The sequence below is a fragment of the Condylostylus longicornis genome, unplaced genomic scaffold (assembly GCF_029603195.1).
Source record: "Condylostylus longicornis isolate FDR11 unplaced genomic scaffold, ASM2960319v2 ptg000048l, whole genome shotgun sequence".
Classification (NCBI taxonomy): domain Eukaryota; kingdom Metazoa; phylum Arthropoda; class Insecta; order Diptera; family Dolichopodidae; genus Condylostylus; species Condylostylus longicornis.
The window spans coordinates 22,763,302-22,779,799 of record NW_026578017.1 but is presented as its reverse complement, the minus strand read 5'-3'; the positions used below and the strand labels follow the sequence as shown (position 1 = coordinate 22,779,799).

The following is a 16,498-nucleotide window of genomic DNA, read 5'->3' as shown; positions in this document are numbered from 1 at the left end:
TTTTACTTTATATTATTTCAAAAATAAAAATCTGAAAAATTTACTTATGTGTTTTATAAATTGATAATCTCTTATAAAATAAAGATAACTTAAATAATAATTATGAACAATTTTATATCACAACCTTTTTAATTTTTTGTTATGTTTTTTGCCTTTTATTTAAACTAATTAGTTTAATTTAATTTTTATTTTAAGTTAAATAAAAATATATGAATAATAATATCACTAATTATATACAAATTGCAATATTAAATATTGCAAAAAGTGATTTGAGAAATTGAAAATAAATAAAATAATTGATTATTCAAAATTATCTGCAAAATGTAAAGTAAATTAAGTATAGGACTATTTAAAATTAGAAAAATAAATAAAAATTTATTTTTATTAACAACAAAAAATACAAAATTAAATTACCCAATTGAATATCAAAACAAATTTTATGTAAATTTAGTTTTCGATAAAAATTTGATTTTTAAATATATATATATGAAAATACATATATTTAAATATATTATATAACCAGAAGCATTTAAAGAATTTAAACATTTGAATAATTTTACTTACTCAACGGTTTTGCTGGGTTATTGAAGAATACCTTGTTTTCCAATTTACTTATTTGAACACTTTTTGCAATATTAATGATTCAATTTCAGGTATTTCATATAAGTGTATAATATATTTCTTATAAATAAACCAATAAGAATGATTTAGCCTAAAAAGAAAAAAAAATATTCTTACTTGAGTAAATTTTTTTAATCAACATCTTAATTCTTATAATATACTATACTACTTAAATAAAACAATCTAGAATTATATTTTTAAGCACATAAAAAATTCCAGAAAAACAAAAATCTAATTAAATTTCCACGGCATATTCTGCACGAAAATTTTATAAAGGAATATTATTTTCGTTTTTTTTTTTTTTTGTTGTTTGCATACTATCCTTCTATTATTTTCCTTACCCATAAAACTATTTTACCATATTTCGAAAATGAACATAAAAACACAGTAATTAAGTAGTGTAAAATAATAATTTTTTTTGAAAACTGTTTCATTGCAAATTAAAAATTTATTCTGTTTAATGGTATGAAATTTTACAAATTATTGAAAATTCTAAAAAATTTTCTTTATTAATGAATGACTTTTGTAAAAAAAAAAAAAGATTACCTATATAATTTTTTAATAATTTTACTTTAAGTATTTTAAAAACGTAGATTTATTGAAAAAAATTATGCAAGAAAAGTTCTTTTCCAAAAATGAAACACAAAATATCAAAAAACAAAATTTCTTTTGTTTATGTACATAAAATATATGTAGTAAAACTTCTATAAATAAAAAAAAAAATAACACAAATCTCTACTTCTGATGGCTTTCTACTATTTCATTGTTTTTTTTTTCGTATTACTATTATATACTTCTTCATTTTCAGAATTTGAAAACTGAGGAAAAACATCTTTATTATGGAAAACAGGTAAAACGTCTTATTTTTCCTCTCAAAAACACATTTAAATAATATTAAAATTATTATTAAAAAAAAATTATGTACAATATATAAATATTTATATGTATATTTACGAATGCATAAACAGAAAAATTAAACAAAAATTATTTAATGTAAATTTTCATTAATTTTTGTCTACATGTAAATTTTGCTACAATTATTATTATAATTATTCTTATTTTAATATACTATACTATGAATATACTATAAAATAAACATACTATAAAATTTTCATATCTAACAATAAGCATACATACTATAAATTTTTGTGATATTAAAAAATATTTAATAAAGAAATTTTGCTTTCTCTTCTTTCTTTTAATTAAATATTCTTATATATCTATTAAAAAATAAATTGTGTATTACTTAAATAAATTTTTCATATGACTTTTTAACATTTTGATTATTAATTATCCTTAAAGCATGAATAGGTACATTATTTATTATTTTGTGTTGTTATCTCATTTTTTTTAATAAAAAATCATAATTCAATTATTTTACAATTTTTTTTTGTTAATATCGGTAAAAACTTATAAAAGATCGATCTATTTTCTATATATTTTAAATTTTCGACTAAATGAGACAATGATTTATTTGCTGTATTTTTACAATTACTTTTTTTATTGCAATCATTTTTAAATAAATTGCATTGGCCCCAAAATTTTTCATAATTATACAATGAAAAATCATTGAATGAAATTGAATAATATTTTATTATTACAATTTACAATATTTATTTTATGGTGTCTAATCAAAAATCAAATCAATGCAGAAGTTCTTTGAAACGCAATGTGCATTAACACTGTGATACTACTTATTTAGTAATTAAAACTTACAAGCTTAATTCTATAATAATACAGTATTATTATACATTCATTATTTATTTTAGAATTGAATAGAAATCAATTGAATTGAAAAATATTAGCTTGTAAGACTATTCTTCAATTAACATTTATTATATTACAAATCATAATTGAATCATTGTCAATAGAAATAAAAAAAAAATCATTTACAATTATAAAACAATAATTTTTATCTACATTTTTAGATTTTCAATGTTGTGTTTTATCATTTGCCAAAATATACATACATAAATAATATACATTTAAGTGTATTAACTTTAGTTTTATACATAAGTACATATATCATTTCTTTAATATTTTCTGATTTCTCTATTTTATGTACATTTCATATTACTTTATATGCTTTATTAAGTGTTTTCAATTCATATTTCTGTCGACTTTTTATACATTATAAGATAAATACAATAAAATTTCGGTTATATAACAAATAATATGCCCTCAAACAAATAAACTTAACGATCCTTTTTATGCTATAATTAAATATTAAAACTATTTAAATTGTACATTTAAAAAATGTTATTACATAATAATCATCGAAATTAATTTCCATATCTTATTGCATTACTTAATTATAAATAACTACGTAATTAAATTATTATTGAAATATTAAAATCGAATATTTATAAACATAATTTCAAAGCTTTTTTGGTTTATTCTCAAATATTGCTATGTATACATAGAAAACAAAAAAAAACAATATAAAACATATATATTATATACAATCAAAATCAATTAAAATTTTCTTTGAAAAAATATAACATTCATATTTCAATAATATATTATAAATGTTTTCTCTAATATTTATATTTTTTATCTTTATTTTATACCTTAATTTATTTATTTATTAATCCAAACATTAAAATATTAATATATATGTATGTAAATATTTATAAAATATTTTTACTATAAAATTATTGAGACCAAGCAAAAACAATCAATAATATTATATTTCAGACAACATTTGGCCGTAATACTTTAACAACATCACAAGAATTAGATCGTGCTCAGGAAAGAGCTGAAAAAGCTGCTGCTGATTTGAGAAGAACTCAAGCTGAATTAAGAGTAACGCAGGTAAGATTTATAATATTTATCGTAATAAAAAACTTTAAGCAAAAAAAAAAAATTTCAAAATAAAAAACAAAATTAATTATTAAACGTTTAACCTGCAAAAACAGTTAATATTATTTTACCTGCTTTGTAATAATAGGAGTTCAAAAAAAAAATAAAAATAAAATTTTCTAAAAATAACTGATACAATAATTCTTATTCAATCATTTATACAAAACCCCCCAAAAAAAGTATTTGAAATTTAATATCAATTATCAAAGAGGATAATAAATTAAAAAATTTCTATATGAATTGACAAAAAAATAGAAATTAACAAAAAATAATTGTTTTAAGAACAAAGTAATAAAATAAATACAGTATATATGTTATATATATGAAATTGATTCTTAATTTGAAATTATATACATATAAATTAAATTTTAAAAACTTAAAATATTGTAGTTTAATTATTCATTATACAATAATACTTTCAATACATAACACACTTTTATGTATATAGAAAAAAAATTTACATTATATATATATTTAATTTTTTAAAATATTATCTTCTTATATAACTATATATTATTAATATGCAACATCAGAAATTCCAAAAAAAAAAAAAAAAAACAAATATACCAAATAAAAACCAAGCAAACCAGTATGTTTTATATTTAGATTAAAATTAACCCTGCAACATACAACCAAATTAAAAATATATATATTTTAATAACGAAAATGCTTCACATTATATTATAAATAATTTTTACTACTACTATCTATATATATAATATTATCATCATATATTATAATAACAGATATAAATATAAATAATATTTGTAAATATATATATATATATATATATATATACATATTTCATATATATGAATTGACTACTAATTTTTTATTTCATATAATAGGTGAGCCATTTACAGTTTTTAAAAGAACCACTATAAAAAAGATTATAATAAATATAATCTATAAGAAATATAATTTGAATAAAATAACGTAATAGAAAATGGTTCACACATTATATTTGAAACAATATTGTATAACTCCGAAGAATTTCCTTAAACCATCTTCCTTGCCCCACCCCCCTCTTTTTTATATTTAAAAGTCAAAATTATATCAAACAATTAATATATAATATAAAATTATATAATTTATATATATAAATATATATATATATATATATATATAACATATAACATCTATTAACAATGAAAACCCTACTATATAATTATTATTATTACTATTTTAATTTTTATTTTGTATTCAACATAAAAGACAAAACAAAAAAAGAAAATTAAAAACTTTTTTAATTTACAAAAATATAAATGTTTTTTAGGGCGATACAGACCAAAATTTTGTGAGTAATAATTCACTCCAAAGTTTTGTTTTTCTCTTTTTTTTTACAATAATTTTTTTTACCTATATTTTCTCTTTAATTTCTTTTATTATTTTTTTTTATCTTTTATCCACGATTTTTATTTACTTTTATAATCTATATAATTCAAATTATATTTTTTGATACATTTTACTTTTTATATGAATTATTTTTATATAATAACATAATAAATTTTACATACATACATTGATTTGTTTTACTATCATTTTAATACAATATTATCGTTTTTTTTAATACTATAAGAACATTTTTTTGAAAACATTATAAAATTAAAATAACATTTAAAATTTTTAACATTGATTAATAATTCAAATTAAAATGTTATACGCACACACAAATACATACAGATGCAAGTAACTTTTAAACAACATACATTTTACATTATAAAATAAAATACAATATTTTTAGAAAACAAATCATATAAACTATGCATAATTATGTACATTATAAAACAATATACAAAATGTAAAAAACAACAAAACAAAAACATCAAATGCATATAGGCAGCAAACTCATTGTAGCGCGCATTTTTACATAAAAATTTTTAAAAAACAAATTTGAGCGCAATTAAATAAGCTTTTTAATTTTCAATCCTTAAAAATATATTTTTTTTAATTGCTTATATATATAGTTAAACTCTTTTTCTTATTATACATAATAAGAATTAGAGTAAAGTTCTTCTATTGTTTTATTATTTTTTTTATTTCTTTCAATTAATTATTTTATTAGTTTGGCATAAAATATTGATAAACTATAAATAAGCTATGGAAAAAAATGTTTTGTTATACAATTTATTAAAAATTGCTATTCTTAATCAACTTTAAATGCATTACGCTTTAATATTGCAAAACAGCTAATATTTTTAGGACGTTATACATACATCTTATCCATAATTAAAACATTTTCTTTAAATAATTGAAAATTATTGAATCATTACTCTAATTTTTACATATTTTAAAATTTTTAAAATATAAATTTTTTATGGTTTTCTCTTAATATAAAACGAATAAAACACCAAGATAACGGTGATATATTTATGGTTACATTAACGGGTAATAGAACTCTCATTAATGTACGGTGAAACACACACCCACATTCCGATAGTAGCATCACTTGAGATGATGGAATACTATTTAAAAGTATGTATTAACCTTTTCAGTACAGAATATTGAATTTCGAAATTTACAAAAATTTCAAATTATATCACATATTCTGAAGTGGCACGCCAAAAAGAATGTAATTCAATAATTTCAGTCGAAAATTCGATTTATTTAATTACACCAACAAATATTTAAACTTTACCTTATGTTTTAACTTCAACAAATTCTTCATTTACATTTTTAAATGTTATTTCAGCAATATCGACAATCTATTCATAGAGTGATCAATTTATATCTGCCAGAATGATTTTTGTTGGCAGTAATTTGAGTTTGGTTTTTTATGTATTGTTAAATTTGAATCCGTTTTTGTATGTTTCATTTTATACTTTCACTTTATTCATAACCATTTCCGTGCTCTATAAAATTAGTTTACATTTTCAATGTGTTAGGTTAAATACATTTTCAATACAAATTTCGAGTTCTTCCATTGCTCATTCAGGTTTTACTAAAAATAAAAAAAAAATGTTGAATGTTATTTTACTGAAGGTTGATATTTTATCTATGCTTTTTATAAACACTTTTTTTTTATTTTATAAACAAAAAAAAATATATTAAAACAAAACCAATAAAAATCGAACAGCACATTTTTTTTATGTTTATTAAAATCTGTTCAAATAAAGTTAATTTTCCAATTCAAAATTATTATTTTAATATATTTATATTATTAAAATTATCACAAAACTCAAAACGTTATAATATTGTATATTTTGTAGTATTATATTATGCTTATCCATATCATAAAAGTATAATTTTGTAATATATAATTTTTTGAATTTTAACGAGCTTGTAATATTATTAGCGTTTATTAATACTATATTAACTATAATATATACAAAATAGAGAGATTATTGTAAAATATATATATATAGATACAATAATTAATATTTAATAATTTTTATTTGCAAAATACCTAAATTATTTTATAAAAATTAATATTAAAATAGTATAGAATTTACTTTAAATGAAAAGTATATATTTCATTAATATGATTTATGATTAAATTTTAATTAGTACGCATAATTTATATAAAGAAATTAATAAAGAATGTATTATAATAAGCACCAAAAAGAAATATTTCAGCTTAAATATATTTTACATTTCTTATAGCACAATATAACATTAAAATTAAAACTAATCATGATTTAAACAAACATACAACTATATATAATAATTTAGTATACTTTTTATTACAAAAAAAAATAATAACATATTTACTAATAATTGATAACAGAAACGATCCAACGAAAAAATTATAATGGAAATTTTAAAGCAAACAAAAATTTTATTGGAAATTTTTAATCAATCTTATTTACAATATTCTAATTCTATTAACACATTTATTTTAAATTCTTTATAAATTTTTAATAATGTAATTTTTGTAACTACATACATTTTTTAATTATTCAAACAATAATTGATTTAAATAGTGAAGAAATTAACATTACTAGTCGTTTACTTTGTTACATAAAACTCTAAAAATTTTCACAAAAATTTTAAGTTTTAAAGGAATAAAATTCTCAAAATTCCAAAACAAGATCTATATTTAATGATAATAATATTTATATTAATGTTTGCAACACCGTGATTTTTTTTAAATTTTATACATAAAAACAAAAGCTTGAACCATTTAAAGTACACGTAAAACTAAATTAATACACAAAAACTAATTACATGTAATTTAGAAATTTTACACTTATTTAATATTTTTTACAATTTTTTCAATCTTTTTTTTCTCTTTTATTTATTCTCTTATCTAATTTTCATTTTATTCCATCTTTTTTATTTTTTAGTTTATTTTCTTTTTTTTTTTTTTAATAAATTCTGAAGTGAATTCTTATTTTTCAAATATTCATAATTTCAGGGTTTAATTTTTTCTCTAATTATACTTAAAATATCAATATATATATTTCAAATTTTTCTTAAAAATCAATTAAATTAAAACCGCTCTTTCACTTAAACATTAAAATTACAAGAAAACTTTATTAAATATATATTTTTTCCCCTTAAGTTATTTATTTAATTTGGCCAAACTATTGAAAAACAACTACTATAAAAAAAAACAACAGCTAATATAAAAATTTTAAATTTAAAAAAGTGTTTATACATATATTTGATATTGAAAAGTCTTTTTTAATTGAAATTAAGTCTATCTTAATTTATAATTAAAATAAAGATCTAGTAGAAATGATTTCCATCTTAATTATTTCTATTTTTCGGTTTGTACTAGTTTGTACTATCATTTCAAATATTATTCTTCAAGATAAAATCATTCAGCAATATTACAGCTTTTTCTAAAAATAAAAAAAAATCATTATAAACAATTTATACATATTATGTGAATATAAAATATTCTTAGAAATTATATATATTTACATAAATTTTGAGCATATTTATAAAAACATATTTTATAAATATGAATTCATTCTGTTATACAAAATTCTATTATTCATTGCATTATACAAAATTAATTTATTTAGATTTAATATAAAAATATATCTAAATTTAAAATTTCTGAATTTAAGATTATAAATTAACATTAAACAACATAGGCCCATGACCTACGATTATTCAATATTCATATTACAAATAAATAAAAACTACTTTTTAAAACAAAAAATATTTTACACAAAAAATTTTACATTTTACTGTGTATAATTATTTACAATATTAACAGAGTTTCCAAATATTTATTTGTTATTATCAAATACAATACAATAAAAACAACAAATTTCATTATTAAATATTTTTAATTCATTATTTTCTCAACTTAAATCGAATTTCAATATTTTATTGTTAGTTATATGTATGCTTTCTAACAAATTTTAATATTTTATTATATTTTTATTATTATATAAGAATCGAATTAAAAATTATTTATTAATTCAGTTTAGTTACAAAAAAGAAAATAATTATGAAATAATAAATTTAAAAAGAAAAAAAAATAATTATTTTTTATTTAGATATTAAATAAAAAATAAATTATATTTTATGTTTTATAATCTTAAAAATTTAATTTATTTCCACATTCTATATTAAAAACTAAACTAAAAAAAAGAAAAGAATGAAAAATTAAAACAATTTGGCCATGACTTAAATAATTAATATCAAAAAGACGTTAAATAAAAAAAAATATATTCTGTTATATTTTTGCATTTTGATTCAATTTTTTTAATAACGTTTTAACGAACACAAGAAAAAAGGATATTGTTAAGGATTTCATATTACAGTATTGTAGGAAGCGCTTTTTTTCAACAAATTTTTGGTTATGATTATTATGATATGAAAGTGATTTAAAAATGAATATTTAAAGGTTCCATTTTAAATAATTATTAATATAGTTTTTTTTGATTAATTTTTTACTTGTTTTTATTTTAATTTTATAAAGGATTAAACCCCAAATATTTGAAAATATTTATAATATTTAAAAAAATTATGTTTCAAATTTAAAGAAAAACTTCAACAAAATTTTGGGCTAATTTGTGAGTTATACAAATACTTTTTTTCTTTATTAATATTCCGTAATATAAAGGACCATTTTTTTTGTTTTCGGTTTCTTTTTTAATTCTATTTATTTTTTCTGATTTTCATTTTTTACTTTGTATTGTATTATATGTACAATTTATATAAAAATATATGTAACAAAACTTTTATCTAAAAAATATAACTTCCATTTTTCTCCATTGTTTTTTTTTTAAAGAAAGTTGTAGAATTTTCCTCTCCTTCATTATATCATTTTTATTTATTGATTATATATAAGCAACATTATCTTATTTTATTTGTTCATATAAATATAAATATAAAAAAATAAATATTTTTAAGACCGCATCTTTTAATCTCAGTTAGACAAAAAAAAAATATTTTATAATAAAAATATAAAAATTCATCAAGATCATCAAGTTTCATCTTAAAATTTAAGCAAAAGCAAAAATCAAAAAACAAAAAAAATATATATATGTATATATATATATATTTATACGTATATTAAAAATAAAATCCACCATTTTAAAATTAAGTTATCCAAATAATATTAAATTAAAAACAAAAAAAAAATGTCGTAATAATAATGTAGCTTTTGGCAGTTAAGTTCAGTTGATTTTTTAATTTTTCCATATTATATACATTTATTTGAATTCATCTACATTAACTAAATTAATTAAAACAAAAAAAAAATTTATATAAAAGTAAATAATACAAAAATTCAAGTATAAAATGCAGTAAAAAATTAAAAAAAAAAAAAGTGTTGCCATGTTGTATTACCATTTTTTTAAATCACTACATAAATTAAATTAAAATTTATAGGCTTGTCTTGAAAAATTAGCACACAAATTTGAAGAGCTCGAATTAAGTAAAGATGTTGCTAAAGATTTAAAGGATTCTAGAGATTATGGTAATCCTCATCATGATCGTGATAAATATGGTAATCCTCATCTTGATCGTGGTGATAGATATGGTAATCCTCACCCTGTCAAAAAAGTTGAAACTAGAGAATCAACAGCACAAACTTTAATATTCAACATAGAGGCAAGTTACAAAAAAAAAAAATACAAAAAAAAAAAGAAACCAAAAAAATCCCTCCATATTTCGTTATAACGTTTTTAAGTTTTCTGAGTTAATAATTCATTAACATTAACAATGTTTTCATTTCTTTGGTTTTGTTTATTTCATTTTAATTTTTATTGTTAATATTTCTTTTGATATTTATAGATTTCGTTATAGAGAATTTTTACTTAAAAATTAAAAAAAAAAAAAATTTGTTTATCGTACTTCTTCATGATATTTAATTAAATGAGTTCAGAAAAATATTTTTAATGATTTTAATGATTATATAACATATACGTATATATACCGAAAGTACAAGTAAATTTATACATAAAATAATATAAAAATTAATTATATAGCATATTTAATTTTTAAAAGTATATTTATTATTTTATTATTTTAAATTTTGTTATATTAAATTTTATAGCAATGCATATAGTATTTTAAAAATTATTATTTTAATTTTGATTTTTTGGTTTTCTGTTACTTTTTCATTTAATTTAATTGGCATGCAAATAAAGCTCGTTAATTTTAACGTAAAAAATAACAAAAAAAAAAATATAACTAAAATCAAAATCTTTTAGTTTATTTTTAAAATCAATTTCATATCTTCGAATCGAACCAATAATATTTTTTAATAGCAAAAAAGCAATATGAAAATACGCATTTAATCCTATTTTAAATGTTAGTTATTTTTTTTCTCTCAATAATTTTAATTAACAAACTTTTATAGTACTGTCATTGTTGTGTACACAATGAAAACCAATAAAAAAAAATTTGTTAAAGCATATTAATTTCATTATGAGTGTCAGTAATACTTTTTATCTATCAATAAATTTACAAAAATACCAAAACATAAGCAACAATAATATATATTACATATATAGTAAATGTCAAAAACTAAATCTTATCTTTATATATATATATATACATTATATAGGATATATGAATAAATTTTAATCCGTACAAGTTGTTGAAATGCGCTTTTATATATTATATAATTTGTTGGTTTTATTTGTACATTTTTTAATTTCTATTAATAGATTATTACAAATCGATATATAACATAAGTATATATTTATATATTTATATATGTATATATAAAAAAATGTATACATGCATATATATATATATATATATATATTTACATAAATAGTATATCTGTATATAGTTACGTTAGGCAAAAAAAAAAATTACTGTCATTATTATTAATTTTATACAAAATAAAAATATTTCTTCTACCTATAATTGTTTAAATTTTAAGATGCAATTTTAAATATATATAAAATATATGTGTATATATAATATGCAAGAATATATATAAAAGTATAATATAAATAAAATATATTAACAAAAGAAAAAAAAACAAATAAATTAAAAAAAAAAATAATATTAAAAGTTAATTATTAGCAAATGCACAAATGTTTGGCTTTAAATTTATGCATTCTTAAAACCACCCCACCAATATAATTTTATATATATATATATATTTTTTTTTCGTATAAGAATTAATTTAATTTAAGCAACAAAACAAAAATATATATATATATTTATTTTTATCAATTTTATTCATAAAATACATGGCTTTTTTTTTTCTCCTCCCTTTTCAAATATGGATTTCGTTTAATTGAATTTATCAAAAAAAAAATTCCAAATCATTGAAACGTTAATGACACAAACTATTCTTTAAAATCAAATAGCATATTGAATTAAAATATTTCACATTCCAAAAAAAATTATTAGGTAATTATAATTTTCACAGTATTAAATCAAATATTTCATAAAGGAATACTAAAAATTTTGAAATTTAAAGGAGCAGCAGCTTAAAATTAACATTAAAAATATTCATACGTACTTTAAATTCCATCTTTTTAAAAAAATATGCTCATAACAATTGCAAGGTATATTATTATACAAAGTGTAGCTTTTCAAAATTCGAATTCTTAATATATATTCTTGAATCTATATTATCATTAAAATTTTTTTTAATTATAATTTAATGCATTATCATATAATATAAATTTTCCTTGAAAACCATTAACTCTATTAAATTTTAATTTTAATTTTTTTGTGCAAATAAATTTCACAAAAATTTATAAATTTGAAATTTTCGAAATCCATTTTTGTTACATTCTTTTATATACAAAATACAAAAATTAATAAACATAAATTTTTACATTTTTAATAATGAAAAAAGAAAAAATACATGTATATTATGGTGAAAAAAAAATACATCTTTATTAATAAATAGTAGATATTTAATAATTGATCACCTTTTTCTTACATAAATAATATTAATAACTATATATTATATAGAAATGTTTCTTTTTGAATGAATTAAAAAAAAAAAAAACAATTCAGAAAAAAAAATTAATATTCAAACTCATTTCAAATTTTCTCAGAATTTTTTTAATACAAAATTACCATTTCAATTTTCCAAAAAGAAATTCATAATTTTTAATTTATTTTATTTATTTAATTTATTTCTTCTCAAAAATCGTAAAAAAAACCTCAAATAACAAAATAATACGCCACAAAATCAAAAAAAAAAAAAATCCTAAAAAAATCTAAAACAAAAATAATAATATCAAAATCAACAACACAGAGTGATGCTGAACGTGCTCGCAATGAAGCTGCTGCCTTACAAGAAAAACTTGAAAAATCACAAGGTGAAGTTTATCGACTTAAAGCAAAATTGGAAAATGCTCAAGGTGAACAAGATAGTTTACGGCAAGAAATGGATCGTGTTCAAGCGAGTGTTAGCCGTATACATGCTGAAAGAGACAAAGTGAGTTTATCATACTAATCGAAACACTAATGCAAAAAAAAATGTTTGTTGTTTTCATACACGCTTTTAACCATGATTGCATTAACCAATCATTTCCGAAATAAAATTATTATGAATTCTTAAAATATATATGAAAAAAATCATTCACAATATAATTCCAATGATGAATTCCTTCAAGTATTTTTCTCAAACATTTCACCTCATTATTACATTCATCATCGTTCTCAGTATAACTAAAATAAAAAAAATATATATAAAACAATTAATATATGTAATTGTAATTGCTAAAGACTTAAATAAATATTAATCATCAAATCATAATTAATAAATCTATAAATATTTAAATTAATATTAAAGAAATATTGAAATATGTAAATAGACGTACATGTTATGTACAATGCATAGAAATGAAAGTTTTCACTTTTACAATTAATAAAATGTGAGAATCTCATTTAACCAAAATTGCCACATTGAAAAATATAAACACTTTTGAATTCAATTGTATTGTATAATGTTAACAACTTCAATAATTTTCTCCAATTTCAATTTTAAAATTAAAAGAAAGTTTTGATACATGTATATTTTAATATTTGAAGAATTCAAATGATTTTAATTTTTATAAAATCAAAATTTTATTTATTTTTCCAATTTTTCAAAGAAATTTTCAAACCAATTTCAATTGCATAAAAAAGAAAATAAATGCACTTAAATGATTTAATCGTGAACGCCACTAAACAATATCATTTAAGCGTTAATATATTTTAAGATATTTTGGAAAAGGGCAACATTCACCAAATTATCAAAAATTCCCGAAAATCCCTGAGTTTTAAATTTAAAATCATTTAATTTAACTTTTTTTTAATTATTTTAAAGCACATACATATAAATGTATATATAATTCCCTAAATCACATTCAAAAATTTCCTATATTGAATTTTAATCACTATTAATTGAATATAAAGTCAAATTTTATTAAAAATAATATAAAAAATAATATTTATTAACTTAAATTTTGAAAATGATACACCCTAATTACGCACATCTAAATTAAGCATAACATAAATGGTACTGGTATTCTAACATAATTAAATTTTTATTTCACTTCATATAGTAAGAAAATGTTCTAAATTTTTTTGACTCAAAAAAAAAAAAAAATAAAAAAACTATATAAATTCTATTCCCTTTTTCATCATTTGGAAATTCTCAATTATTCTACAAATTATAAATTATCAAAAAAAAAAAAATCTTAAAAACGAAATAAAAAAAAATTAAAAACAACTTCAAAACCAATGATGTTTCAAAAATTAAAAAAATGAAGGCTTATGCTGAGCTTGAAAAGAATAAAGAAGAACTCGAAAGGACCCAGGCTACTTTAGGCAAAGCACAATTACAGCAAGAGAAACTTCAAATGAATTATGATAAAGCTCAAAATGAAGTTGATCACTTGCAAGAACGCTTTGATAAAGCAACCGCTGAAGTCCGACGTTTACAACTTGAAAAAGAAAAACAACAATACGAATTCGAAAATATTCAATCACAGCTCGACAAAGCTTTGGGACAAGCAGCAAGAATGCAAAAAGAACGTGAAGCATTGGGTGCAGATGGTGATCGTTTACGTGAAAAAATGGAAAAAATACAAGTAATAAAAAATGGCTAATTTTTTTTTTTGTTTTTTTTTATATTTGAGATTTTAATTTTATTTTACTAATCTTTTTGTTTTTTTTTTTTTTTGATTGATTGTTTGTTAGTTCTCAAATTAATTTTTCTATTTATTTTTTATAGAAAAATTAATTTTTGTATTTTGATTTTTCTACATTTTTAATTTTAATAATTTAAAATAAATCATATGAATTTTTTTTTAATAATTTTATTAAATGTTGTTCAAACATAAAGTTTATTATTAAAAAATATTAAAAAAAAATAATAAAAAAAAAACATAAATAAAAAAAAAAAATCTTTTTTGGATGTTGTAAAACTACTTTTATCTCTCTTCTTTTCTCTTCTCTTTTCATTTTTTTTATATATTATATAAAACTAAAAAAAAAAAAAACAATTAAAATATAAAATAAAAATGTTTTTGGAATATGTTTGTTCTTTCTTTTTTTTTTTAAATTATATCTTGTGGAATATAAAAATATTTGTGAACAAAATGACATTAAAAAACATATTCATGTATGTGTTTTGTTAAACAATTTGTTTTCTATTATTAAATAAACGCTTGCTCTGTATGTATATGTGCTCTATCTATCTAAATTTTCTCTATATATATGTATGTGTACATACATGTATATATATATACATATATGTGTAATTTTATATGGGAATGTTTTCAATGTGGAACATATTCATTAAAAAAAAATAAAAAAAAAAAAAAAAAAAAAACTACCCAAAAAAAAAAAAAACAAAAATAAACTGTAAACATGTAGACTACACTTGCTCGTATACAAAAAGAAAGAGATACATTTTCGGATGAAATCGAAACAATGAAAGAACGTTTTGAATCCACACAGACTCTCTATCAGAAATCACAACGAGAAAAGGAAGTCTTACAAACTGAATATGAGGTACTTAAAGAACGATGGGATAAGACACATGGAATGCAGCAAAAATTACAGGTAAGTTTTTTTTTTTTTTTTGGTTGGTACCTTTTAACCCTGATTTTACTTGTTTTTTTTTTTAACCCCTTTAAAACTGACCTCTTAACTTTAACAGATATTAAAGAACGGCTTATTAAAAATATTCCTCAATTTGACTTTAACGATATTGTATTGTAAATTTTATAATGTAAAAATTTTGAAAATATTTTTGATAAAACGTGAAAAAACGAAAATACGAGAAAAAAAAAAACGATAAACAGAGAAAAGAATGTTATGTAGTGGATGTGAACTTAAATTATTAAATTTTAAAATATTAAAAAATTAAATTAGAATAGACATGAAAATTTTATAATTTCGAAAATATTAATTTATATTAATACGATATAACAGCATTGCAAAACGAAAATATAATCCAATTTTGGATAAAATCTTTGCAACACTGATATTATTTATAAAATTTTGAAAAAAAAAAAAATATAACACTACAAATCAGACACACATACATATACACATACATACATTACAATACTAAATTTAACTATAGGATGAAATAATTTTCATATATTGATTTTATTGTTTCAGCGAAAATTCTAAG

The 16,498-nt window shown here is 18.4% G+C and overlaps 1 protein-coding gene across 8 annotated transcripts in view; it reads left to right on the top strand.

The window, feature by feature from the left end:
- LOC129611210 (trichohyalin-like) overlaps positions 1–16,498 on the top strand; it is a 112,354-nt gene that overhangs the window by 82,678 nt on the left and 13,178 nt on the right. For 5 of the 8 annotated variants that reach the window (XM_055524204.1, XM_055524206.1, XM_055524209.1 and 2 more), the window contains 6 exons: positions 1,430–1,471; positions 3,319–3,435; positions 10,279–10,500; positions 13,124–13,306; positions 14,625–14,945; positions 15,733–15,921. In XM_055524204.1, the coding sequence (XP_055380179.1) occupies positions 1,430–1,471; positions 3,319–3,435; positions 10,279–10,500; positions 13,124–13,306; positions 14,625–14,945; positions 15,733–15,921 (1,074 nt within the window). The remainder of the gene's footprint in view (positions 1–1,429; positions 1,472–3,318; positions 3,436–10,278; positions 10,501–13,123; positions 13,307–14,624; positions 14,946–15,732; positions 15,922–16,498) is intronic. The other 3 variants (XM_055524205.1, XM_055524207.1, XM_055524208.1) reach the window with 3 other exon arrangements.